Source organism: Lethenteron reissneri, chromosome 3, assembly GCF_015708825.2.
Source record: "Lethenteron reissneri isolate LAM-NWPU_2019-01 chromosome 3, ASM1570882v1, whole genome shotgun sequence".
Taxonomy (NCBI): domain Eukaryota; kingdom Metazoa; phylum Chordata; class Hyperoartia; order Petromyzontiformes; family Petromyzontidae; genus Lethenteron; species Lethenteron reissneri.
Window position 1 is genome coordinate 13,118,943 of NC_083781.1, and position 27,728 is coordinate 13,146,670.

The following is a 27,728-nucleotide window of genomic DNA, read 5'->3' on the forward strand; positions in this document are numbered from 1 at the left end:
GGAGGGAAGCAGAGGAAGGGGCGGAGTCATGGCGGGGGGGGGGGGAAGAGGCGGGGCACGTTGGGGGGTGGGGAGGGGATCCTGCGTCTTAGCCGCGTATGGGGGGGGGTGTGTAGAGAGAATGGCGCATGCGCAGTGGCGCGCTGTGACGTCACTGGGGGGGGAAGATGGAGGCGGTGGTGTCGGGGCGGCGGGAGTAGGAGTTTAGCCGGGGCGGCCTCGCTCCCTCTCCGCCTCTCTCATGGCCGGCGCGTCCAGCCACGTCGTGAGTTCGCGCGCGGTGTCGGGCGGCAACGGAGCCAAGCGGACGGCGGCGCCGGGGCTGCTGAGCGCCGCTGTTTGCGTGCGTGCGTGTTGTGTTGCGCCTCGAGGCGCCTTGAGCCGCGGCGCGGGGCCCGGGCCCAACGGGAAGCGCTGAGGGAGCGGGGGAGGGGAGCGGGATGGAGGATGGATCGTGTGGGGTACAGAGGGGGCCGAGGGAGATTAGAGCTGCGGGGGTGATTGTAGGGGGCGTGGGGAGATCACCCCGGAGGGAAGGCGCGCGATGGTGGTGGGGATGAAGGGGGTGCCGAGGGGAGCAAGGGAGAATGGAGGAGCGAGGAGGAACGGGGGGGAAGGGGGGTCGTGGATCTCGGGGTTACCTGGAGAGAGCCAGGAGGGAGGGGGGTGACATTAGTCTGGAGCATGGGGGATCAAGCGGACAAGGGAATGAGTGGTGGACAGGGGTGGTGAGGTGGATCTGCGTGAGCAAAGAGGATCTGGGAATATCACGAAAGGTGGTGGGTGGGTGGGAGGGTGTGGACATCTGGGAGGTGAATTGAACTTTGGCAGAGTAGTGTCGTGTAGAGACTCGTGAGAGAAGGATGGATCTGCTAAATCCTAGCAGAATATCAACAAGTCAAAGGGGAAAGACCCGAGGAATCTGATAATAATCCAGATTTGAAGTTTGTGATGAGGAATCTGAGAGTTTCAGGCAACCAACAAGGGTCAGGAGGGAGCATCAGTGGGGGGGGGGGGATGTTGAGAACGGAGTGGCGATCAGTGTTATGAGCAGCAATTATTGGGGGGGGGGTCAAGTAGAACTATGAGGGATGATGCAAAAGACGAGGCTATCTTGGAGATGGGGGCCACGCAATGTGAGCGAAGATTGCCCTGGAGAGGGAGGATTAGCCTGGTTAGGGGAACCAGGAGGACAGGGAAACCGGTGTGGTGGGTTATTAGCAGGAGCTCTCAAAACGGATGTTGCTGCAGCCTCAGGGGCTTCAGGAGAAACAGTGCTTTTCATTTGGATTACGAATCGAGGGTGTTTGGGTTCAATACGAACTGAGAATGTGGTGATTTAGTGGCAATACGAGGGCAAGTGGTGTATCACGGGGCCACCTTGACTGGTCCCAGTGATCCCACGCCTCTCCTCGCTCGCTCCTGTTTATATAACTCGGCCCGCAGTGAGGGGACTTGGTGGAACCACCACCACCGCATCCGCACACCAGTTTGCCTTCGTCCTCGCCACCCCCCCCCCAACACGTAGGACGGCTACATATGCGGGGGGTCCCCGTGTCTCCGGGACCAGGGGGTGGATGCTGCCGCCGTGATACCCCCACACACCCGGCTCATTGCCTAGAGAGGTGTGCGAGAGAACGCGCAAGGCGTTGTTTACTTGTGAGCCCCCCTAGTGTTGTGTGTGTGTGTCCTTGAGGTTCACCCTTGCAACGACTTGTTTAAATCCCTTGGTGTGTAAAAAAAATTGATACGAGAGGTCAGGGTTGTTTAGCCCGTGGGAGTTTTACACAGCTCAGCGGTCGTGGAATCGCGAGAAACGCGGGTTGTGAACTGCGTGTTTTAATTCGAATATCTGAGCTAATTAAAGGGACCCGTGGCATTAATTACATTCAGTTGAGTTTCAAAGCGGTGGGTGGAGCGCCGCGTGTGTTTGAAGCGCCGTCTGTCGCGCGTGTCAATATACCCGAGGCTCGGCACTGTAGTAGACATACTCTTAGTTCTTTCGGTAAAGTCACGTAGGTAAAACATGAAATTAAAATTAATAAAATAATAAAAATCACGACGTTTCGGAGGCAACACAAGTCTCCGTCATTAGGTGGGACCGTCAAAGCCAGATTTGCTGCATCAAGTGAGGCAGGGATTCCAAGATGCAAGCTCTTAAATACAAGTTAAGGGGGAGGAGAGGAGGGGGGAGCTTATCAGAATGTGGTAGCCAATATTTTTTTTATTAATTTTAATTTCATTTTTTACCCACGTGACTTTACCGAAAGAACTAAGAGTATGAATCATTGCAGTCACGAAAGCTTAAAATCTAGAACTGTAGTAGACCTCGCGTAAGAGAATCGAGGCTGAGTCTTCCCGACACAACAGGGAGTGGCCCATTGACGAGTGGCTTACAAGAATGTAATCTACTAAATTGGGCTCTTCGGAATGTGAATATTCCGACGAGACCCTGGGAAGCACAGCAGTTGTATTATTTCGTGCTTCTAACGATTCTCTGGGAGGAGAAAAAATAAACCGGTACTAGTCGTCTGCCCGGCTACAAATTACTCCCAATATGGTAATAGTTGTGTACAGTATTCCAGTAAGGTTACCATAGAAGTTGACTCAAACTTAGGCCCATCACTATTTACGCTTCCTAGTTGTGAGAATGTGATGAGAGAGTGTGAGAGGGTTACAGATAACGAGCAAGTTTACAGATAAAACGACTTTTGCCCCAGGCTATTGCTCGGAAAACCCCTGTGTTTACACGAAGCAAGGATATGCCCCGTGCTTTCTTGGTGACATGTACTTGTGATGTTGTTACCTTATGTTTTATTGATTAGAGCTTGCTGCCATTGCCTGATGGTTAGCACACGGGGCTTGCAATGAAGAGATTGACGATTTTTCTCAGTCTCGCGGCACGGAAGTTTCAACTCCGGGCACGATATAATAATCGCCGCACCTCTATCCATCCACCCAGCAGTAAAAATCGTAACACCACAGGTGACATGGTGGAATACATGTGGATACATCCACTTATCCCAAGACGTCTGGCCAGTGTTGAAGAGTAGGCCAAAATTCCCTCTGGGAGGGTCTTTCAAGGGCTCCCTCTAGTGGAGGGCCTTCCACCAGCAGTGGTGTGAGCGAGCAATTGCATGGCTGCACCTCTGTTTTTCATCTTGATTTAGGTAACTGCAGTGTAATTGTAATGTTATTTCATATGAAGTTGTTTTGGGAAACATTCGTGAAGATGCAAACTTTCCTTTCACGAACATTGCGTTCGGGGGATGGTTCAGTGTGAATTTCAGTTTTGCATCTGGCCCCTCAGCAGAGGCTCCACTCTTCTACAGAGTTACCAGTAGTCAGTAAGTGGTGGTGGTGGAGTAAAGTGTGACTGTGTGGGAGGACTAGTTTTGTGTGGAGAAGTCCGATTTGCTCTGCGGATCCCCACGCCTGGTTCACGCGCTGAGCCGCTGCATGGTCCCTGTGGACTCGGGGCGAAGGTTTTCTTTTCTAGAAAAGATTATTTACGGATAGTGTGGGATCTGCAGTCAATAGAACGAATCTCACATACCCCAGTCCCTCTAATTGCAGATTAGATAATTAAGGATAACAGGTTGTTTGAGTAGAGGTGTACTAATTCACAATCCTGATGATTCAATACATTGTTGCCATTTAGGACTGCGATTTAAGCTTGTGGTTCCTTTTCAAAAAAATTCCATCCTATCCTAAATGTAACAGCGTATAATTTGCATATAATTTGGATACATTTAAACACATAGATTTTGCAGACACGAACCAATACATGTATTACAAGCTATTAATCGATTCATCGATGCATCATTACACCCATAATTATTTATGACAAGTTGTCAAAACTCCATTAAGTTACGTGTCATTATCCCTGGCCTAAAATCAGAAGAACAGTCATCATCAAGCAGACGCATATTCTGTAGTTTATTTTTAAGACACGTTCCGTATGGTTATGCATCACCAGAGAGTTTTGCAGTGCGGAGGAGTGGGCATTCTTAATATCTGTGGTCTCGTATCTTTTGGCTGGTTGAAGCATGCACTGGAGGAGAAACTTTGTGGTTATTATTAATTTGTTGACTTGTTAAAATGTTGATCTGCCACAAGAACAACACAGCGATCACGATTTCTATCAGCTTGCTGTACTCTGGACTTTCCAATACTTTGAGTCTCACTGGTGATCAATGCTTTCATTTACTTGATTCTAATTTAAATCCCGGCTTCTAATGATTTTTTTACTGATTGCAACAATCCTATTCAAGCACGTCCGCTCTTCAATGAGCACAAGGGAGTTGGACAGTGCACAGTTTGACATAGGGAGGGAACAACACATCGATTCATTGATTGAAATTGATTTGTTTTTAGCACACGTTACATGCATCAAATCGCATGCATTACAATGTCATTTGATTTGTATACGTCTGTGACAATATCATCGGCAATGTACCTGATCTTGTCAGATCTCGGAAACTAAGGACGGTTGGCTACGTACAGCGCAAAATAAATTATCTACCTATGTCCATGGTCTCTCGATAGTGCTTGGGTTGGCGACTATCGTCATAATGTGTTTGGCGGCTGGGGGTATCGTTGTCAGCCGAGGGCACCGCATCGAAACATTTTTGTCCTTTACTTTCCAACAACCTTGCGTGCCCCCCCTTACCCAACCCACAATGACCAGGATGGTAAAGTATGTTGGAATAACCCCCAGGACCCACACAATGTGAGGACACCCTCATCCAGAAGTTGGTTGACAACAGAGCTGTACATGTACATACATTACAGAAACACTTCACTGTTGCGGTCCTTGCAGCCACCAGAGGCGCCTTACCGTAATATAAAAAAAATGATTCTTACATAAAATCACGCAATTTATTGAATCTCCGTGGGAATTCATTGTCCTTCCCCTAGTTAGATTGTTCACCTCGGCTGAAGATGTGGAAACCTATCTGGATTATGACCTTTCCTGTGGTCACCAGCTTAACCGCTGCTCATAGCCACATTTTTGAGTGAGTTTTGTGATCTACTTTCGTTTTGTAATTGTTTTTAACCGTCAGTTGGGTTTTGTGCATTTAGGGTCTGCGGTGAAGTCCACACCTTCCACAGACCCCCGAACATCCAATGTAAACAACTGCGAGGGAGACGATCTGCGGTCGAGTGATTCATCAATGGGCCGCAATGGCGTCATCTTAAATTGTTCCTCGTTTGTCTTCCAAACTATCTGCAACAACTTTGGCATTGTCAGATAAAAATGAGGAATGCGCGCTCGTCCACTGACCCCCATATTGGGAGTCGCGAAGAAGAGGACATGTGATGAGGTGGTCTGCGGACTAGAGAGAGGCCAGGGGGATTTCTGTTCTTCTGTATGTGCCCTCGTAAAATGTGACACTGAGTACTTGGCATTTGAAGCCGGAACAAGCTCCCCTCCCCCCCTGGTATACGGTGTTAAATAGTCGAGGGAATTTCAGGTACTTACATGAGCTACTTGCAAAATGTGAGGCGTTTAGGTTGATGATTTTTTTTACCAGGTAAAAGTCCTTCGCCATAGCAGTGGTGCAGTGATTCATCAGCTGCGCGATGAACCCCCCCCCCCTCCCCGTGGCGTAAGTTTCAGTTCTTGGCCACGCCTAGCAGCATTGGCGACCAGCCCCGGGCACTGCTGCCACCTTTGCCAATCCGCACTGACAAGCTTGTTCACTTGTGGTTAAACAAATCCCATGATCAGCACTGCATGGGGGGGGGCCTCCATCCAACAGTGGATTGGCAGGCGATTGACAATTAGTGCATTGTTATGAGAAACCAGTTTGAGATCTTTGTCATGGGAGCCCTTGGGAGACTAATGTGGACCTGCTTTGCATTAGCATCACTACTCCCACGTGGGAGAGGTTTCTTGTTTTTAATTGAAAGCACAGCCCAAAAGACGAACTCTTACAGGTTCACACCAAGGCTGTTTGAGCTCGCTGGACTGAGTCATCCAACACAAGTGTGATGCTCAGGGAAATGAGATGTTTACTTTTGTAGTGAAATCCAATGGTTCAAGGGTGTGGCTGATATTGTGCCGCTATAGGCCACACCCTAGTGTGACTTCACCAGGGTGTGGCAGGCCCACATGATATATGTAGACGAGAGAACATATGAGTATAAAGTAAGGAAACCGCTTTCTCCCCAACACGTTCACACATTTGTATCTTCACGTGCTCATGCACTGTGCAGCTGCACATTGAGCCACGTGTGCAACCTCGAACCCTATGCATACCTGCGGCGAAAATCCCACACCTCCATTCGCAACTACGTCACGATGCATGGTTCACTGTAGGTCACTCGGGACACGTGGGAAAATGTCTAGGTGCATCATTTGTTTTGGCAGACCATTGTTATCCATTTTTTAAATTGCTCACATCCTTTGAATCCACAGATATTAGAAAGAATTGTGGGTTTGGTGGTCTGCAAATTGTTGGTTGAGCTGAGAAGAGGATGGCAGATAGGAGTTATAATCTTTCACCTTGTGTTACAACTATATTGCTTGCTTTGTGGTTTAATGCATTTCACCATCAGTCTCAAAAGTATTGTTTTGCTTTATGCAATATGCAACAATTGTGTTACTTCGCACAGTCCTTTTGGAAGAACATAACATACAATTAAAGTAAACTAAACGAAGTAAAGGGTTGTGCTTTTATCAGGCTAACCAGTGTTGATCTCAAGTTTTTATTTGCCACCATCTTCTCACCACTGCTGCAACAATTCAGCATCATAAATCTTAGCACATGTTTTGATTTTATTTTACAAACTCACTTGTGAATCATTTTCCGGTGTAAACCACACATGGTTTCCATTCTTAAGTATCTGTCGTGAATGTTGTGCGATGCTTTTCCATCGCATCTCCTTTGCAGCCCGTACTGTGCAAAATCCAGGCCGGGGGAGCGCTTGGGCCCTGCCCTTCACCCTTGCTTGGCGTTTCTGCCATGGGAACACGTGGAGAGAATGGGGATCACGAGGAGGGCTCCGAGGGCACGCACAGGACGGAGCAGTCGCCCGCGGCCGACCACGCCTCCACTTCCACGGAGCAACCATCCACCGGCCGGCCCGGTGGCTCCCCCGGTGCCGCCTCCTCGCGGACAGCTCAGCCGCAGCCCCAGCCGACGGCAGTTCACCCTCGCAAGAAGCGTCCCGAGGATTTCAAGTTCGGCAAGATTCTTGGCGAGGGATCTTTCTCCACGGTCAGTCTCTGGGGTAGACTAGCACCGTGGACTGTGAGCGACGCAGAAAATGAAAACGCACGTGGCGGTGCCAAAGGGGTTGAATGTCCTTGATCGTTGCGAGAGGGATCCTCCTATTTAGACAAAGAATCGCAACTATGGGCGGTAAAGAAAAATACATAAAATGAAACGATACGATTGACGACATTTGTAATGTGCTGAATGTTCTGAATATTGTGTTCTCGTAAAAACAACATTTGTATGCCAGCCTTTAAATAGTAGATGACTGTTTTTGCAGTGGTAGAGATGCACAAATCCCAAAAAATGCACCTGTCGTTTAGAAGAAGGTCCATTTCCCAAAACAGCCTATGATTATATATATATCTGTTATAAGGCAGTGGTATTGACAAATGTGGTTAGTCTTCTTGTTTCTTTCGGTAAAGTCACGTAGAAGGGAAGTAATAAAATAATAAAAATAAAACATAATAAAACAATTCTCACGACGTTTCGGCTACAACGCAAGCAGCCGTCTTCAGGTGAAGAATGAGACACTACCAAACTAGGAGCTTATATATAAGCTGCATTGGGGGTTGAAGAGCGCCTTAACAAAAAGAATGTGCATGTGAAGAGGAATTTAGCATATTCATGGAAAATGCGTAGGCGTTGGGCGGGGGGGTGTCAAAGTCATATTATGCCCATGCATTATGCAGGATCAACAGCAACCAAGGGGGGTGCAGGGATTAGCAGTAACAAAGGAAAGGAATGTTAATGATATGTAGCTGCAGTTACTCAACAACCACGTAGAAAACTAAAGTATAAACTACATAAAAAACTAAAGTATAAACTGCATCGCACCATCAGTATACTTACTATACTCTATAATAAGCTGAGTTACTAACAGCAAGTAATACATTACAATTCTACCTCGTAAAAATTCTATAATATGCTTCCATCTAAACCTTATTCTCTTATATCACACGAGCATATACCGTACTATATACTGCCATAGATAAACCCAACATTAAATTATATACTGTATTGCTGTAAACCAACCTATATCTTATACATTTAATATAACACTATGTATTATTCTACACACCCTAATGTGTATCGAAATGGTTTATTACGTCCTTCCAATGATTGCTGAGCCAGAATCCATCTTCTCGGTTAAAATTGTCTCTGTGTTTGTATATGTGGATCGCCTCATGAACGAATCTCTCATGATAGCCAGATGGCTTGCAGAGAACCTCTGTCTTGGAGAAGTCGATATCATGTGAGCCCACTGAGTTGTAACAGTGATCTGCCACGGCTGAGGTGTTTGTCCTACCGTGTTTCAGGTCAGCTTTATGTTCACGGATGCGGTCCGAGACATGTCGTTTGGTTTCCCCAATGTAACTGCTACCACAGAGGCAACTTAGTTTGTAGACGCCAGGGTACTGTATGTCTGGAACCACATCTTTTACAGACGGTACCAGATCACGGATTTTATGTACTGTGTTGAATCGGACCTGGATCTTGTGTTTAATCAGGATTTTGGAGATCTTTTTTGTGACTCCAGCAATGTAGGGTAAGGTGATGGTCTTGAAAGGCTCCTCAACAGGATCCTTCTTGATGGTTGGAGTGATGGCTTTGCGGATTGTATAGTCGGAGTAACCATTTGCCTTAAGAGCTTGGCGTACGTGTTTGAGTTCACTGGAAATGTGTTCATGGTCGGAGATGCATTGGGCTCTATGATATAGAGTCTTGATGAGGGAATTCTTCTGGGATGGATGGTGGTGGGAATCCGGTTTTAGATAAGCATCCGTGTGGGTGGCTTTCCTGTAGACAGAGTGGCTCATTGAACCATCAGGTCTCCTTTTGATTAGGACATCCAAAAAGGGTAGCTTGCCATCATTTTCGACTTCCATGGTGAATCTGATGGCTGGGTGTATGGAATTGATGTGGTCGAGAAATTGGTCTAGAGCAGGCCGGCCATGTGGCCAGATGACAAAAGTGTCGTCTACGTACCTCTTCCATAAGGTCGGGCGTAGAGTGGCAGTCTGGATAGCGTCCGTCTCAAATTTCTCCATGAAGATGTTGGCTACAACCGGAGATAGGGGGGAGCCCATTGGGGTGCCCTCAATTTGCTTGTAGAAGGTTCCATTCCAGGTGAAGTATGTATTGGTTAAGCAGTGTTTCACCAGGGGGGGTACCCCAGCATTCAGTCCTTGATGAACCAAGTCTTCAATGATTGCGATGGTGTCAGGCACAGGTACCTTGGTGAACAAGGAAACCACATCAAAACTGACAAGCAGGTCGTCTGGGGACAGGGCAATCCCCTTGATTGTCGATACCAAGTCAGTAGAGTTTAGTACTGCAGAGGTGGTTTTTCCAGTGAAAGGCCGTAGGATTTCGGACAAAAAACGAGCCAGTTTGTAAGTGGGGGAGTTGATAGTAGAGACAATGGGACGAAGAGGTGTATCTTCTTTATGTATCTTTGGCAAGCCGTACAATCTTGGTGGTCTGGCTGCAGAAGGTTTCAACGAGAACTGTTTGGTCTGATCAATTAATGCGGTTGAAGCAGAAATGATGTTGTTGGTTTTGGAGACGAGGCTGTTGGTGGGGTCTCTTTTTATTTTTGTATAGCTGCCATCGTTTAATAGTTCTTGAATTTTGTTGTTGTATTCTATTTTGTCCATGATGACAGTGGCATTGCCTTTGTCGGCTGAGAGGATGACAATGTCATCCCTCTTTTTTAATTGAGCTAATTCAAAACGCTCCTGTGGTTCCAGACATACAGTACCCTGGCGTCTACAAACTAAGTTGCCTCTGTGGTAGCAGTTACATTGGGGAAACCAAACGACATGTCTCGGACCGCATCCGTGAACATAAAGCTGACCTGAAACACGGTAGGACAAACACCTCAGCCGTGGCAGATCACTGTTACAACTCAGTGGGCTCACATGATATCGACTTCTCCAAGACAGAGGTTCTCTGCAAGCCATCTGGCTATCATGAGAGATTCGTTCATGAGGCGATCCACATATACAAACACAGAGACAATTTTAACCGAGAAGATGGATTCTGGCTCAGCAATCATTGGAAGGACGTAATAAACCATTTCGATACACATTAGGGTGTGTAGAATAATACATAGTGTTATATTAAATGTATAAGATATAGGTTGGTTTACAGCAATACAGTATATAATTTAATGTTGGGTTTATCTATGGCAGTATATAGTACGGTATATGCTCGTGTGATATAAGAGAATAAGGTTTAGATGGAAGCATATTATAGAATTTTTACGAGGTAGAATTGTAATGTATTACTTGCTGTTAGTAACTCAGCTTATTATAGAGTATAGTAAGTATACTGATGGTGCGATGCAGTTTATACTTTAGTTTTTTATGTAGTTTATACTTTAGTTTTCTACGTGGTTGTTGAGTAACTGCAGCTACATATCATTAACATTCCTTTCCTTTGTTACTGCTAATCCCTGCACCCCCCTTGGTTGCTGTTGATCCTGCATAATGCATGGGCATAATATGACTTTGACACCCCCCCGCCCAACGCCTACGCATTTTCCATGAATATGCTAAATTCCTCTTCACATGCACATTCTTTTTGTTAAGGCGCTCTTCAACCCCCAATGCAGCTTATATATAAGCTCCTAGTTTGGTAGTGTCTCATTCTTCACCTGAAGACGGCTGCTTGCGTTGTAGCCGAAACGTCGTGAGAATTGTTTTATTATGTTTTATTTTTATTATTTTATTACTTCCCTTCTACGTGACTTTACCGAAAGAAACAAGAAGATGAATCCCTGCAGTCACGAAAGCTTTAAATCGAAATTTAAATGTGGTTAGCTTTTATTTGTTCTGGTGCGCATTACACTTCTCGCTTGGAAAATAGCTGTCTGTGAATGGATTCTAATATAAATTAAATAATCAAGGTTATTCCCAGTGTATGCCTAAAGCCATTGACTACAGCTCTGCTCGCCTTTTGTTCTCTTGCAGGTGGTGCTTGCTAAGGAGGTGGCAACTGGAAAAGATTATGCCAGTAAGCAAAGACACGCATGCCAATTATCATGAAAAAAATCCCTTAATGTGCAGTTGGTTAAAATATTACGTAAGCCATGCATACACACTTTTAATTTTAGTTGTGCATTGGGAAAGGGAGACTTTTTTTCCATGGAATATTTACATGGATACTTCTCATCCACATAATCTTCTGCATCTTAGTGTTTAGCACTCTATTGGTGACTTGGAAAGGCCTTCAACTAGCAATGGATTCATCATAGCCGACTATGATGAAGAGAGCTGCATTACACCCACGATATATGCTGTCTGCTGTCGTATGATATGTTGCTGGTCCAGTGACTTGTCACGAAAGCTTATTTTACAAAATGTATCGTTTTTTTTTTACTCAATTTGCATTAAATCCCTTCCTGGATTTTCCCTCTTACCAATTAGGAAGTCGTGGGTTCTATTCCATCCCTGACAACTGTAGGTTTGCAGTCTGCATGTTCTCCATGTGGTCACGTCTATTTTTCTCTAGGTCCTCCGGTTTTTCAAACCACATTTAGAAACACGCGTTTTAGAGTCTTTGGCCGCTCTATATTTGCGTGTGATGAACCGCTACGTTCAGCTTGCCGTTTGTGGCCAGCTCGCTTCTGAAAAAGAGCTACATAACTTCATGGGCCTTCCCTGGTCAAATGAAATTGTTGCATTTTAAAAGTTTTTTTAGACGTTATAAGGTTACCCTTATTAACAACTTTAATTTATGTTTTCGCAGTTAAAATCTTGGAGAAGCGACACATTATAAAGGAGAAGAAGGTGCCCTACGTGAATCGAGAGAAAGAGGTGCTTTCCCGGCTGAACCACCCATTCTTCGTCAAGCTCTTCTTCACCTTCCAGGACGAGGAGAAGCTCTGTATCCCCTCTGCGCCTGCCTGTTTGTTAATGTGACGCCGACCTCTGATGTCGATAATTGGGATAGTTCATGACTTGAAAAATCAGGTTGCAGTGGTGGCGTGGTAGTATAAACACGCCGCACCATGAACCCAGCCAACTTCGTTCGATTCCCAGCCATGGTTAGCGTTGATATGAACCAATTCTGGCCCCATCCTTCAGCAGTCTGTGTTGACAAGCGTCGTGAAGTTTTGTCAAACAACCCTCCAAGACTAACGCTGTTTGGGGAACCCTTCATCCAGCAGTAGATTGGCAAAAGTGTGTAAATGAATACAACTACCACCATACCACCTTTTAGTCTTTGCATTCAAATGTGGACTTCTCAATGTGTGTCTTATCCAGAGACTGGTTATTTGGGGTTTTCCGTGTCAAAGAAAGCCTTACATAGTTGCTCTAAAAATAATTGAAGAGGGCATGAGAGACTCCACCCACTGAATAACTCGTTAGTTGCACAATCAAACGCTATTTATTGCAATTGTGCATCGTGATTGCAATCGCCCATATATGATGCAGAAAACTTTATATCCGTTGGATACATTGCAAGTAGTCTAGTAGGTCACATGCAAACGGTGCGCAGTACATTACACCCATGGCCACTGAGGTTTTCACGGAGCTGAGATTGCGGGCTGAAGGAAGCGTGGCTGCCATCCTCTCAGCCGCATATCTCTATGGGAAAACGTATTTCTGAGTCTCTGACACAGCAACATTCCCTGACCATAATCAGTCAGCCCGTGCCTGTTTTTAGTATTTTTAGTACATGGATGCCTTTCACGGCGACATATCTTGCCTGTGACGTAATGCTCATGTCTCAGAAGGAACTTAAAAATACTTAAACTAGGGGGTGGAGACTTTTTTTCTTCTGTTAATATTAAGACAATTAGTGGCACCCAATTGTAATCTTCTCATTTGTTTGCACTGGTTGTAGAGTGCACAATGTTACATCTTTTAAATGGGACTATAACTTGGCGAACTGAGGCAGGCAAGAATGTATTCCTTGAATGGAGTTACAAAACCGAGACGGTCAATTTGCAGGGAGAGGTGTTAATCCTTACATGCCTAATAATAACGGAGACCCTTAAGAATCTCCACCGTAGACTAAGTAGTTATTATGAAATTGCCATCATGCGTGACTAACCGTGACCACGAAAAAGGTGCCACTCTTAAGGTTTTCGCTCAGGACAGCCTGATGGTAAAGTGGACCCCTCGGTATTTTGCCTCGTGCAGTGAACTTAACTTGAGCTTCGCAGACTTTGGGTTGAGCTACTGCCAAGAATGGAGAGATGCTGAAATACATCCGCAAGCACCGTTCTTTTGACGAGAACTGCACTCGATTCTACTCGGCCCAAATTGTGTCATCCCTGGAACATTTACACAGCCTCGGCATCATACACAGGTGAGAGCCCTTACCTCAGCATGGTCAGCAGGTGTGCATGGGACACGGCTGCTGTTTCCTCGTGTGTAGCTAGGGACATTAGCTAAACATCACAATCCGGGATATGTAACCAACTCAGTCCTGTCAATCACCATATTGTGTTTGCACAATCCTGTAAAATGACTTCATAATCACAGTCTTGTGGTGGCGATTGTTGTGTTGGTGATGGATACGAAAGTTTGGTGGCGCGCACAGGCTCTGTGCTAGTGGTATAATAACATCGATTAATATTGATTCTTGTAATACGTGTTACGTGCATCGATTTGTTTGTAAGAATCGATGTTTGACGATACAGTTTGTTCTTATGTTAGCGTCTTAATGTGATCACATCACAACTATGTCTCGACACAGTTTGTAAATATATTTCATTGGTTCACCTGACCCCCCACCCCTGGCCACCAAACATTCACTACTACAATGTAAAAAAAAATTTTGTTCTAGAATCGTTAACCTGAATTGCAACAATCCGTTGAATCCTGAGGGTGTGAATTGTGAGAATACTAATGGGTTGCCTTTTGTAACATTTTTATTTATTATGCACGGTGTTAGCTTCAGTCTTGTTTGACTTTATAAATCGTGAAGAAGAGAAGCTCCAAACAATTACGAATTATGTAAATAACTAATTAACAAGCTGCATATTACCCTGGTCATAGATCATTTGCTGAGCGTTTAAAATAATTATTGTTGCATATGTTTACTTGTATCATTAAATACGTTTTATTTGTGTGTGTGTGTGTTTTAGGGATTTAAAACCAGAAAATATCCTTCTGAATGAAGACATGCATATCCAGATCACTGATTTTGGCACCGCTAAAATCCTATCTGATAACAGCAAGCATGGTGAGAAATGTGACTAAATCTTGGGTTTTGGAAAGTAAACTAGTTAGAAACATTTGATATTTTGTTCACGAGACATTTTGTTAAACACCTCGCCTCTAAGTTTACGTAAATTAGTGGACACACTGAGTTGCCTCCAAAGAATCTATACCATGTCAAAGAACGGAACAATTAGCAAGGTTGTCTACGTACAGTGTGAAAGAAGTTCAACAAACATATATATATATAACTCTGGGTTTCAGCCGCCCTTTCATAAGTCAGGTTCTAGAATGTAGTGAGTTTATGGTTTTAGGCCTGTCACCAATGACTGCACAATAAACATAAGACTTTGGTTTGGTTGGCGTGTAGCAAACGCTTTTTACAGGGCGTTAAAAAAGCTGCGACCCTCGTGGGTAAAGAGGCCTACTCAAATTAATGACTTTACAAGTCTGTGACACATTTTGGGGCCATTCTCTTAAACAAGGTGGTGCACTGCCTACTTAGATTTTATGAATGAAATATATTTGTCTCTTGGTGTGTCGTCGATAGCACAATTGTATTGTAATTGGGGGGGAAATAAACCAAAAATCACAAACCGCGAGTACAAAACTTAACTCCAGTTTTGTTCACCGTATGATCAACCGCAAGTGCCAGCTCTGAAAAGCACAGTCTGTTGTACAATTCATTGGTTCTATAGGTGCGATCATCCACAATTTTGAACTTAAAAATAAAAAGATTAAAATATAAACCAATGTTTACCTTGTACTTGGGCAGTTAGTGAATCTGACTTTCGCACTGATTTAGTTTGCTGTACGGGCAACTGACCGTTGCAGAATTCGTCGTTTAAACACTCGCGGAATGGTTTTGCATTGTACGTTGCCCGTTGTAAACCGTGTTGTACTTTTGCCCGTCCCCGCCCTGCAGCCCGGGCAAACTCGTTTGTGGGTACGGCTCAGTACGTGTCCCCAGAGCTGCTCACCGAGAAGTCCGCCTGCAAGAGGTGAGCCCACCACAGTGGCTTAGCAATGCCTTGCGGTCACTGGAGGAGAGGCATAATGAGAGCGGCTTGAGTAATCCTTAGAGATAATCTCTCGATGCCATCCAAGTGGTTCGTCGTGTTTTATTACTGCGTTTCTAGATGTATTGAATGCCTAACATGTTTGCTCGATAAAGTTCGTGTTTTTTTGTGTCGAATGCAATGTACACTTATGTATTCGTTGAGATATATTTCTCTTTGTCTCTTAGATTAAGATGAGACATGGCTCATTATATTTAGACAGACATAGCAGTTCAGTTTCATTTATTTGGAAATAACCCTGTGAGCCATTCGGCTCTTGATTCGGGTGCAACCGCAACAAACAATAAAATTACAAGATACATAAAAAATTGACTGTACGCATATTGAAACATCCCTTACAAAACCAATAAAATCTTCCAGAAAAAGCACCATTTGTTTATGCTGCGTACAAAAATGTGCAAAAAAAAAAATCGCATTTTGATGTTAGATCACTATAACAATACAATCTAGATTAAAATTTAAGTATAACTCTATGCTACATTAAAAAAATCTGGCTAAACTAAACCTTTCACCTCTGTCCACCCAGCAGTAATAAATGTGCACGCCTACGTGAAGTTGCTCGCATATTTTACTCCCTATTCACCAACTCAGTCACCAGCGTGGTGATGTATGCACAAATGTCCCCCACAACTGACACGATGAGGAGAGGTCTCATTCGGCAGTGGGGGTTTACAAAATGCTTTTAAACTATTACCGTGTTTTTCCAGTCAACTCTTGATAATTATCGGGGGGTGGGGGGTTGGGCATGGCCCGAATATAAAAAAAGAATCCACAGGATAATGCAAAACACATGTAAATTAGGCTTCGCAAACGTTTACTGTGTAACTACGTAGAATGGGGGTTAAGATGTCTTCGTAGGGCATGCCACCTGTTTTTCTTGCTTCCGAAAGCAATCGACTGGCCAACTTGTTTTGTGGTCACATGTGCCACTAAGTCACTGACCCTCTATGAATGAGGAGCAACCCCAGTAAAGATTGTATGCAATTATTTTTTCACAAGCACGGTTAATCAGCAACCCATATAATCTGCCCGCGGATAATTGAGAGCTAACTGTTAATTATTTTTCAGTGCAAGAATCGAGTTTTTTTTTGCCCCTGTGCTGCACGTTGAATGGATAGCGCCCACAAGGCAGTGTTTCTATGAATTCATCACAAACGATATCAGAAATAATCGATCATTGTACACGCTATTCGATGCTTGTAGTCCTGAACATTTGGTTTGATTTTAATGTGTGAATACGTTTATGCCAAATTACGACATTTGCCTTTCAATTGGCTTGATAAACGTTCGTGTTGATCCCAATCCTATAGTTCAACGGCATTCATAGTAGCCTTTGCCAATCCTGATTGCGTCGCTTTTTACGGAATGCTTTAGTGGTGGGGGGCAGGAAGTGTGATGTGGAAGAAGGTTGTGAGATTTAAAAAAACCTAAATTTAGACTTCAATTGCTTTTTTAAGATGCTTGTGGAAAATAGTCCCGAGAGCCATGGGAAATATGCGTGGGCAAATAGACCTATTATTTGGAGAGAAAGAAACCCATTCAAGTGTGATAAGGGTCTATCCTTGACGGGCAAATAATCTACCTTGTGTCTTTATGCTGCTTAATTTGGTTTATGCATGTTGCCCGGGACTGAACAGCCCAGGCTGATTGATGTACTTTGCTGAGTAATCTTTGCTCTCTCACTTTGCTTGCAGTTCTGACCTCTGGGCACTTGGTTGTATCATCTACCAGCTGGTAGCTGGTCTGCCTCCCTTTCGTGCCCCGTAAGTTGCCACCCCCACCGGGTGTCTGCACTTCTGACTTTTAACAGTGAATTAGATTTAGACCAATTCACTCTGCTGTTTTTATCAGCCGATAACCTATTCATACCGAACAATTTCAGTGGAGATCGAAATGCACCCCCCTCCCTTTAGTATCAGTTATAGAGCATTACCGATGTATGTTGTTATCGTAAAATGTGAAATGCTAGATTGATATTTGTTATCCCCTGGCGTGTGGATGAAATTGGACAAACATCTCAATACAAAACTCATGAAAAAGAGTGAGGCTTGGTGAAGCTTTACTGGATACATATGTTACTTTATTAGTATTTATTATAGAGTGCACCAAATATATTGTGTGTCTCCATGATGTAAATAAGCATTGCCTTCCCCATCTCTGAGATCATGAGTTAATTAGACAGCTTCCTATCTCCTGTGTAAATGGATTAAACACATTGGTTGCAGTGCACTGTCCTATCTTGGGTGAGATTTCATCATTAATTTGGAACGTGTGTCTTGGTTGTTTTGTTCTCAGCAATGAATATTTAATCTTCCAGAAGATCATCAAGTTGGAGTATGAGTTTCCAGAGAAATTTTTCCCAAAAGCAAAGGATCTAGTGGAGAAGCTGCTGGTACGGACGGCCATGCCAGACTATTTTGTTATATACATTGACGCTATTCTACAGATAAAATACTTTCCTAGTAGACCTACCCCATTACATTGCCATATGAATGAGAAATACAAATGTAATGATATATGTGGTATGTTATCTGTTTTACACAGGACTAGGATGGTAGCTGTGTTTGTCTGGTTTCCCCACAGTGAATGTGTGTACATGTTGGTTTCTCTTTGTGCAAATAGGGTTATATAATTACTTGTGTAAATCTGCATAGTTATTGGTGTTTATCAGCGCCAGTGTGCTTTAGTACTTGCACATCTGGGCATGTGTAGCAGTGTATTTGTAGTCTTGTTATTGTATGCGTGTTGTAACGTTTGTGTGTAGTTTCCACGAGCACGTTCGAGTGCGTGTAAGCTGACTTGGCCTTAATCTGTGCTCAGGTCAATACTGCAAACAGCCGAGCTAGGCTGACGCAGGGATATTTGTGTTGTTTTGCACCCGGGCTTTTTCCTGTGTGCTACTGATTTACCTGTTTTTGACACAGCCTTCTGACTAGGCTTCCCATCATATGACAATACTACGATGTTTTTGTATGACATAAGAGCCACAATAATTGTTATTCCTATTGAGAAATATTGTCACATGATTAGCGTTTCTCACTTTGTTAATGTTTTCAAATATTTAACAAGACAGTATTAAATTACTACACTTGAAGTTGATAATAATAATTACATTTCTAAACAACATTTTTCACACATAAAATGAGTGCTTTATAAAAAATAATTCCAGATAAATTGTTGTTGGTTATAACGTCATTATATTCTGACAACATTGCATTTCACATAAGGGTTATAGATTGCAAAGTTACTCAAACTTATCGCAGGCTTATTTTGAGTCCAGTGGAATAACTTTAAAAGCAATATGTTTTTTTAACTTGAAGTACATCACAGCACGTAGACAGGACTACGTGGCAACAAAGTAACGGGAAATTTACATCGCTATAGTTTGATATTTTACATCGTATGTCGTCCGTGACGACGTCGTGGCAATACCCAACCTCTTAACGCCGCTGCGGCGCGTGCTTTAGGTGAGTGACCCAATGCAGCGACTGGGCTGCGACGAGTGCGGAGGGTACCCGCCTCTCAAGAGCCACCCCTTCTTCTCGGAGATCAGCTGGGACGACCTCCACCTGCAGACCCCGCCCAAGCTCACCGCCTACCTGCCCGCCATGACGGAGGACGATGAGGATTGTTACGGCAATGTACGCCGTTTGTTAGGACTTTGCAACTGGTTGCTACTGCTGCTGCCCGTTGTTTGTTGTTGTTGTTGTTCTTGTTTCTGCAATTTTATAGCAAAGCTGCAATCCTGGTGCTTTATGTGTTGTCATAGGAAAGGCAATAGTTGAGTGATTTCTACTTTGCAGTTCTTGACGCAGTTTTGTTTTGAATCTTTACACGGTGGGCAGCAGAGGGCAGTGCGGCAACATCCATTGGTGCAGTGTACTTCGGTGCGTCCACGTCAATCCAACCTACTTTCACCAATTTGAACCACTTGTGGTGAAGTTTGGTCAAATAATACCCTTACGGAGGGGAAGTGTGACTGGGGGCTTAGAAATCCTTCGTTGGTAGAGCAAAGAGTGTGCAGAGCGGAGTAAAGTAAGATGAAAGGCGGGATGGGGGAGGGTAGGTTGAGACGAGTCCATTGAGAATCTCTCGTTTATTCCACTCCGTCTTATTGAATCCTGCAGTGACTAATTTTGATAATCTAAACTAGCCTTGCCAGCCTATTTGGTCATTTCACTTGACCTCTTCATTCAGCCGGTCTCTCTCCTGCCTCCCTAATCTACCTCGTTCAGTACGACGACCTGCTCAGCGGTTTCGGCAACATGCAAGTGGAGGAGACTCAACCCATCCCCATCCCCTCTGTGGCACGGGTGCCTTCGAGCGGCGGCAGCAGCGGCGGCGGCAGCTACCGGGATGTGGGCGTGTCGCCCGGAGCAGGCGGGCGCGCAGAGAGGGAGGCCGGCTCGCTGGGTGTGTCGCCACGCGACGGAGAGAGGGTGCGCACCGGCGGCGTGGAGCAGTACATCCTGGAGAACGAGGATGAGCACTCGCTGGAGCTCGACTTCAACCTGGCACTCTCGCAGGACGACCGCAAGCTGCTGCTGAACAAGCAGGCCCGCGCCAACCCATGGTACCGTTTGTTCCGATGTAGACACCACGGTGGAGAGTGAGGCTTAGATTACGGCGAGTTTGGGGACTAACACGATTTGGATTTCCATATTTTTAAACACAATTTTGGATGGGAATTTTCTTCACATTTTTGGATCGTTTACATTTTATCATTATTTAATATGTCTTAATGCTAATGAAAGGGATCTCCACCCGATGCCGCTGTTGGTGGGGAAACGCATGTGACAACCATGCATGTGTGACACCTTTGGATCCGTCTGAAACAAAAAAATCTGAAATTTCGTATATTGGCCCTATTTTAATATTGCCGACTGCTGATGCATGTAGCTGTCGCCACACTGCCAAGGTTAGTGTGTGTCCTAGCAAGTCATTTGGGCACGTAACACCTCACCTACCTGGCGATTGTTTCTCCCCATTTGATCATCTAATTTTTGCAGATTTGATTGCTACATTAGCCTAAATGTAATCTTATCCGAAAAATGTTTCTCACGTGTACGGTTTGATGAGTGTTTTGTGAGTGTAAGCATTGATTTTAATCTGGATCGATGCATTGTTGCGTGCCTAAAGTAAATTAGAAATTGACAACTCAACTTTTAGTTGGCTATATGGCACATCGCAGTGGTGTGCACTTTCTGGAATTATTTGAATTTTCCCATGGATATGGAGAAAGTACGTTTATTCTGCATTCTACTTAGACCTTGCTGATTTCTACTGTCCCCGTTGTGTCCGTATCTAGTGGGTTCAACTCAGTCGCAGACGTAGACTTTGGAGGCAGCGCATTTATTTAGTTCCAACACGGGGTTAACTTCCCCTTAACACAACAACAACAATCTAGGCTGGTGACTACCCGGTTAACTACACTAGTTACCACATAACTGTTACTCTGGACCCGGGACCAACAGCATCTGCCCGGGTCCACGTGCTGGAAGGCTCGTAGAACTGAGATCGGAGACGAAGGGTCCCTCTCGGGACTCTGCTTAGATTCTCTGCGGCGTGGCCGGTTCCGCCCTTGGCCACACCCCCCTTCCAGAACCATCGGGAATGACCCGGGTCCCAATCACATGACCCAGCCCCCTCTTGGGGGGCCCCCCTGCCATCTTAACTGGTCACGTGTCCTCCATGGTCAACCAGAGTGCCATGGCCTCACACGACCCCTTCTCCTTGGGTCGGCACCCACACACACCGTGTCCTGTAGGGCCGGTACTGCACTTCCAGCATGGTGCCATCCAGCGATGTCACTACACATACATGCAAGAAGCCTGCACTCGGAAGGAATGAGCACCTGTGGTTAACGCAATTGACCAACAGGAGATGTAGTTCAATAAAGTATGTGGTGTGTGACTGGAAAATGAGTGATCCAGGCGAAAACTAAGAAGCAGTCAATTAAATAAGCCTCGTACATTATACAGTTTCTCTCGATCAGCCGTTTATGACCCTTAAGTGGTGTTTACGGGCAATTTTTTTTACCTGTGACACCCAGGGAAGGAGAGTAAAATGAAGGCGATAACGTACGGGTGAAAAAAACGGGAAAGGAAAGAGAAGAGCGAGAATCAGAAATATAAAAATGGGGAGCAAAGGGTCAGGAAAGATGAGGATAGGGAGGGCCGCATCGCTGCACAGAGCAGCGTCTGTTTCCACAGGGGGCGATGTGGGGAGGGGAAGGATTCAGATTGGGGTTGTCCACGTGATTTAGGGGAGGCTTGAGTTATGATGACATATCTTGATTTGTGTTATGTATTTCACACAGGCACCCATTTGTGGAGAATAACCTCATCTTCAAAATGGGCCCAGTGGACAAAAGAAAAGTAAGTGATCTTAGAAGCACCACTGGTGTACTGTGCTTGTTTCAATCGGCTCTCTTAGTTCCATTGGATATTTTGTTTGCAGTGTTATGCCACTGCAGATGATCCCCACTCACCCACTGATCTGGGCTGGCCCTCGCTGCTGTAAACTGTGACGTTTCATGCCAGCCACCTGTAAGGTGTGAACTGTAGCTGTTATAATAGTTTTATTGGCCTTTTTAATTTCAAATTCAGTTAACTTTTAATGGTTTGTATATTTAATTATGCTTGTTAAAACAATTGTTATTTTTACTGAGGACCTTTATGTGCAATGAAGTAGGGCCATTCCCTAAAACGTTGTCGATTGAACAACGTTTCTATGAAAGCAGTGTTATTGACGAATGTTGACTTGTTTGTTTGTTAATTTTACTTGTGCAACACTGCCAACGCAGCATCACGACGTAATTTATCCAGGAAGGACTTGCCGAGTCTAAACATTTCTTACGCAGGCTGTTGCATCGGGTGATTTGTCCACTTCCACCTTACGAGTGTTATCCTTGTTGGAGCAAACAAATTTCATCATCTTACAATGCACCCCAATTTCTGATCTCAAGTTCAAGTTCATTTATTAGGTATAACCCTGTGAGCCATTCGGCTCTTGAATCGGGTGCAACCGCAACAAACAAAAACATGAGCAAAAACATCTTAAAGTGAAGATGTAACTGAGTGCAAACAGAAAATCCAAAAAAAGACAGCAAAATATTGTAGAAAAAGCACCGTACACCAACACTGTGTGCAAAAATCCCAGTGGGATGCAAGTCAAACAACAACAACCACAAGACAACTTAGATTAAGGCCATTAGTCTCTGTACTACAACAAAGAATAGGATAGCAGGAGTGGAGTATGCATTTTTACGCACACCTTTAAATTGACTATCTGAATGCAAAGCGAGTCGTTTGGTATACCCCGCGTAAACATCTGTTCCAAGCAATGGCATTCGTGTGCACGTCTGTTGAGTGTGCCGCTGTGTCTGTGCCGCCCAGGGCCTGTTTGCCCGCCGGAGGCAGCTGCTGCTCACGGAAGGGCCTCACCTCTACTACGTGGACCCTGTGAACAAGGTCCTGAAGGGCGAGATCCCCTGGTCCCGCGAGCTGCGACCCGAAGCCAAGAACTTTAAGACTTTCTTCGTACACACAGTACGTCCTTGAGCATCACCCGAGCATGACCGGCTTATAATGGCTTAAAATGTTCAGAACAAGTTCAAACCGAGTTTAAATTAATTTTCTGATGCAGTTGACTAGCAAGAGCATACAAAACTCCCAGTCGTATATATGTATGTCGAACTTATTCCGTGCTGTACGTAGCCAAGCACGCTTATCGGAGGTACATTTATGCTTTACGCCGTGTATGTGCGTTTGCACACAGTCCACGGTGTTCACTGCGTTATTGTGTGTGTGCACGTGGCCACAGCATGCCTCGGGTACGTACGCTGTACACACGCACACACGTGCGTGTACACACCGTTAGGTCTGCGCGCAATACACATCTACAGTCGCCTCCCAGCAATTCCACACATCTGCGCTGCGTCACAATTCTAAGGTCTTAAATATATATCCTGGTTTTGGGGTTAACTTGACCCATTATTTATCCCACTAGGGTGAATAAAATGAGTATCTGTTTGTGGAATGCTATCAGTGGTTGTGGCTTCTGCCACGTGGATGTGAAATGTGCACCACTGGCTCTCACAGCCAGCGGGTGAAGGGGAATGCTGCTCCAATGCTTGTTTGAGCAGGGAGATTTTTTGTCGAACAATCATCGTCAGCAGCCATAATCAATCCACTGCTTAATTGGCCATATTCACAACTTTACCCAATGTGTTAGCGAATGTGGGTTATCAAATTGCGTGAAAACGAATGGCTCAAGGAACTAATGCTCTGCATTGGAGCACAGTTGGTATCGCACAGATTATGCTGCTGATTATTGGCCCTCCCACGTAACCATAAACCAAACGGTTACACTACACTAACAAGCACCACAATACCAATTGTTACACTTTCTCACTCGGATGACAGATGGCAAAGTTCGATAAAGCACATATGATTGAGGAACTAATCTGCATGATTATATTTGCTGGCGTAACAATATAAATGGAAGATGCACAAATATATGTCCGCACAATGCAGCTCATTATTGCAGGCTGAGATTCAATGCAAATACATAAATAAGCAATGCTTTTTAAAATAATTTAAACAACATTTCTACCTATTTGAATAAAAAGATCCCCCGTATAGCCTTAACAGACTGTCGGGGCAAGTGCTGTTAGCGAGCACCTATAAAGGCCGGCACAGCACACGAGGGGGAGGGTGGCCAACACCACGCCCGGCCGCCTTTGTCTCCCTAGTGGCGATGTTTACACACTGCACCAGGTACTCATTTAAGGCCGAGTCGACCTAGGGGAGGCCCAGGACCGGTTCAGATAATCGTCACTGGTGTTTGCCGTGAGCGGGAATCGAACCCGGGTCGCCGGGTTCGTAGTGCAGCGTGCCAACCGCTATTGCAGGCTGAGATTCAATGCAAATACATAATAAGCAATGCTTTTTCAAATAATTTAAACAACATCTCTACCTATTTGAATAAAGACATGCAGACACCCACATTGTTCGTCTTTAGACAGTGTTGCACAAAATCAAGGACGGTTTACTGGCCCTTCAGGCAAATTAACCATCAAAGGAAGCCGCAATGTTTAGCCTAATCCAACTCCTCACCTCTTTCCAGGGAAGCCATTAGCTAGCCTCGTTGGGTTTATGACCCAGAGTGCTCCGGTTTAATCAATATACATGTACTTTTAGCACTGTAACGAGAGCCATCTTAGTGTTCCTGTTACTGCCTTTGTAAATAAAAGCTGTGCGTGTGTGTGTACCTTTCAGCCGAACCGAACCTACTACCTGATGGACCCACGTTGCAATGCCCACACCTGGTGCAAGAAGATTGAAGAGGTTTGGAAAAGAACCTACAAAAACCACCAAAAGCAGAGCAGCAAATGAAGGGCAAATGTGCTTGTGGATGGCCGTGTGTATGTCTAAGTGGCTGCCACACACGTACGTGCACGCTCCCTCTGGGAGGGCCATTAGGACACGGAGTTGAAGATTTTGACCTCAGACTTTCTGCAATCACTGTCCATTACCTCCAAACAGGAGCATGGAGCATACGTGTAATGTACACCGTGGGCTTTGAGCTTACTCTGTCCTGTGGTGCGAGCTTGTATGACTAATATCTGTAAAACACTTAACAGTTTGAGACTGCCTGTTGTGGCCAGACATTGATAGCGACTGTCTCTTGTTTCACTGTGCACACCAGACCCTTGCTGTGCACCCACACACTCAGCTGCACCGGGGAGGGGGGGGGGGGTGGGGGGCGTTTGCGTGCTGCCGCGTTTTTGCTGTGCTGTGATGCTGTACGAATTCACGTGGATCCTGCAACTTGGGGGGAATTTGTAAAGGAAGCTGGGGAAGCCGTTCATGAATCACTGACGTCATGGACGCTTAGAATGATATATTTGGCAAAGTATTGATTTGTTTTAGTTGATATATCTGATTTTAATATGACAATGTAGGCCTTATTTTTTTTTTATTCCCCCCCCCCTCCCCCCCACTTTTATGTAACCGTGACTGTGTGACTTCAAGATCAGCGTTCCATATTAGAGTTATAGAGAAAGTAGATTGTTTTATTTCACACACATGTTGGGAGACTCAAGTTAATTTTCTGACTTTGTCATGAAACCAAATGTAAACAACACAAGCTTTGCGTTTTGCATACAACATGCAAACTTCGTGTAGGAGAACTTATGAAATTCAATACAAAAAAACAATGTGTAGCTCCCAATATGCCATGCAGTACACTAATATAACTACAAATCCACACAATATTAACACGAGATAAGCTACAGGCATATTGCAGGGCATAGATGGCACACAGTACCAATGAACATTTTAATTGTGAATAATACATATCAAAAATTTACAATCAACCCTTTACAGTAATTAAGCAATTCTAAAGTGATACAATATATAGGCATAGACGTATGTATGACTGCACATCAAATGTTTCTTTTGTATTGTAGTATACATCAATTATAATTAACAAATCATAGTCCTGGAAACACTAAATTTTAAAGCCAGTCTCCTTATTCAAATGCTTTTGTAAACTTATACGATGAATGTTTAACATACTTTCATTTTAATAACATAAAAGACCTTCACATTGGCCTAAGGAAAAATGCTTATTTATCGTTGCACATGTAACAGGTCTGCCATCATTGCTAGGTATTTCTAAGAGAGAAGTCATTGTCATGCACATAAAATACTTGTCTTCCATTCTTTGTAAAAATGTAGGCGGTGGGTGGCACAGCAAAACATTACTAAACACAACCAGTTCCCTGGGATGAAATTTGCTTCAAATTGTAAAATCCTACAATGTGTAATGGTACTCCTCTAAACCTATGCTTGTGTTTGGCTTGGATGCTAGCGAGTGGTGACGTGTTGAATTAGAAGGTGTAATGATGTCGTGTTCGGGAGCGTCTGCTGAGAACCAAACTGTCCATGATGAGTTGGTGACCATCCCACTGCAGCCGTTGCTCCAGCTTCCACTATATATTCCAGTCTGCAGAACACAGGGCCGATCCATGCATTTCGATGCACTCGCGTTCACAGGAGGCTTCCAGGTTTGCCACCAATTCCGCGTCTACGCAAGTTTCCTTGTCAATTTGAAGTGCTTATAAACGATATACCGTTAAGTTAAAATGTAGAAAGTGTTCCGTGTAGGCAGTTGAGTGGCAATTTAAATTGACGGGGGGGGGGGGGTGGGTGGGACTTTTAGGCTAACATGAACCTGTACAGGCATGGCAGTTCCATTGGTAATGAAAGCAGCTCTTGCAGTAATACATTGTTGGACCATTGCTGTTTAAGGCAAATGGGACATACAGATAAACAACAGGTTTCATGATGCTAGCTACTGACGGTCATATGGTCAAATCTGCCAATGAAAGTACACGTGCAAGTTGCTGATCTTAACGCAGCATGTCTTCATCGCGCCGATTGGCTGGGTTCTAAAGTCAACCATCAAGTGCGTGCACATTCATGGCACACCCGCTGCATTTGACGTGCGCCTGTGAGCAGTGACTAGATCTGATTCGTTAACTTGCGGAGTGCTCTGGACATTGTATGTTTAGTGGAGCAGTGAAGCATTGTTGATGAGAATTTTAGAGTTTGCAATTGTTAACATGTAGAGAACACTTCATATTTTTGACTAAAGTTATTTACTGGCTAATGTTTATTTAGCCATCAGTTTGTGTTCTTGTTTTATTTAAATCTAATATATAAATTCTGTACGGATTCATTTCATGTTCAAGGGCAATGTTGTGTAAGTATTTCAGATGTATAGCCTTTGAATGTGGGTTATTGTAAAATGTCAACATTTTAACCAAGCGCTGTTATGCTTTGTGTGTTTGATTTGTGGTAATATAATTGCGGTGGGATTGTGTTGGTTTTTAGCACTTTGCTTTAAATTTCCCAACACTTGCAGGTTCTCTGTATGATATGCATGTGTTTAGGCTTCATAGTGTGTAATAGCGATATTCAATCTAAATAAATTGTTTTGTTGCTTGTCAATTGGATGGTCTCATGCAGACGAGCTTTTGTAAAGGTAGCCTCGTGCGTTGACCCAGATGGTGGGGAATGTGGGATGATGGGAGTTGGTTTGTCCAGCTCTGACGTGCACAAAATGACACGTGCGAAGAATATATCACGATAATAGAAGACCAGAGAATCATTCTCGATTATTTTGGTAATGTCACGTCGAAGGGAAAGAATAAAATAATAAAAATTAAACAATACAAT

General features: G+C 44.4%; 1 protein-coding gene across 1 annotated transcript; it reads left to right on the forward strand.

Moving 5' to 3' along the window:
- The first annotated feature begins 142 nt into the window (after positions 1-142).
- Positions 143-27,500, forward strand: PDPK1 (3-phosphoinositide dependent protein kinase 1). Its single transcript, XM_061558940.1, is given in 15 exon segments — positions 143-265; positions 6,900-7,226; positions 11,201-11,243; positions 11,979-12,116; positions 13,402-13,418; positions 13,420-13,547; positions 14,329-14,426; positions 15,327-15,402; positions 17,175-17,243; positions 17,776-17,872; positions 18,948-19,121; positions 19,716-20,053; positions 21,800-21,857; positions 22,878-23,030; positions 24,762-27,500. Coding segments are annotated over 15 exon segments (1,857 nt in total). The 5' UTR covers positions 143-241; the 3' UTR covers positions 24,879-27,500.
- The last annotated feature ends 228 nt before the right edge of the window (positions 27,501-27,728 follow it).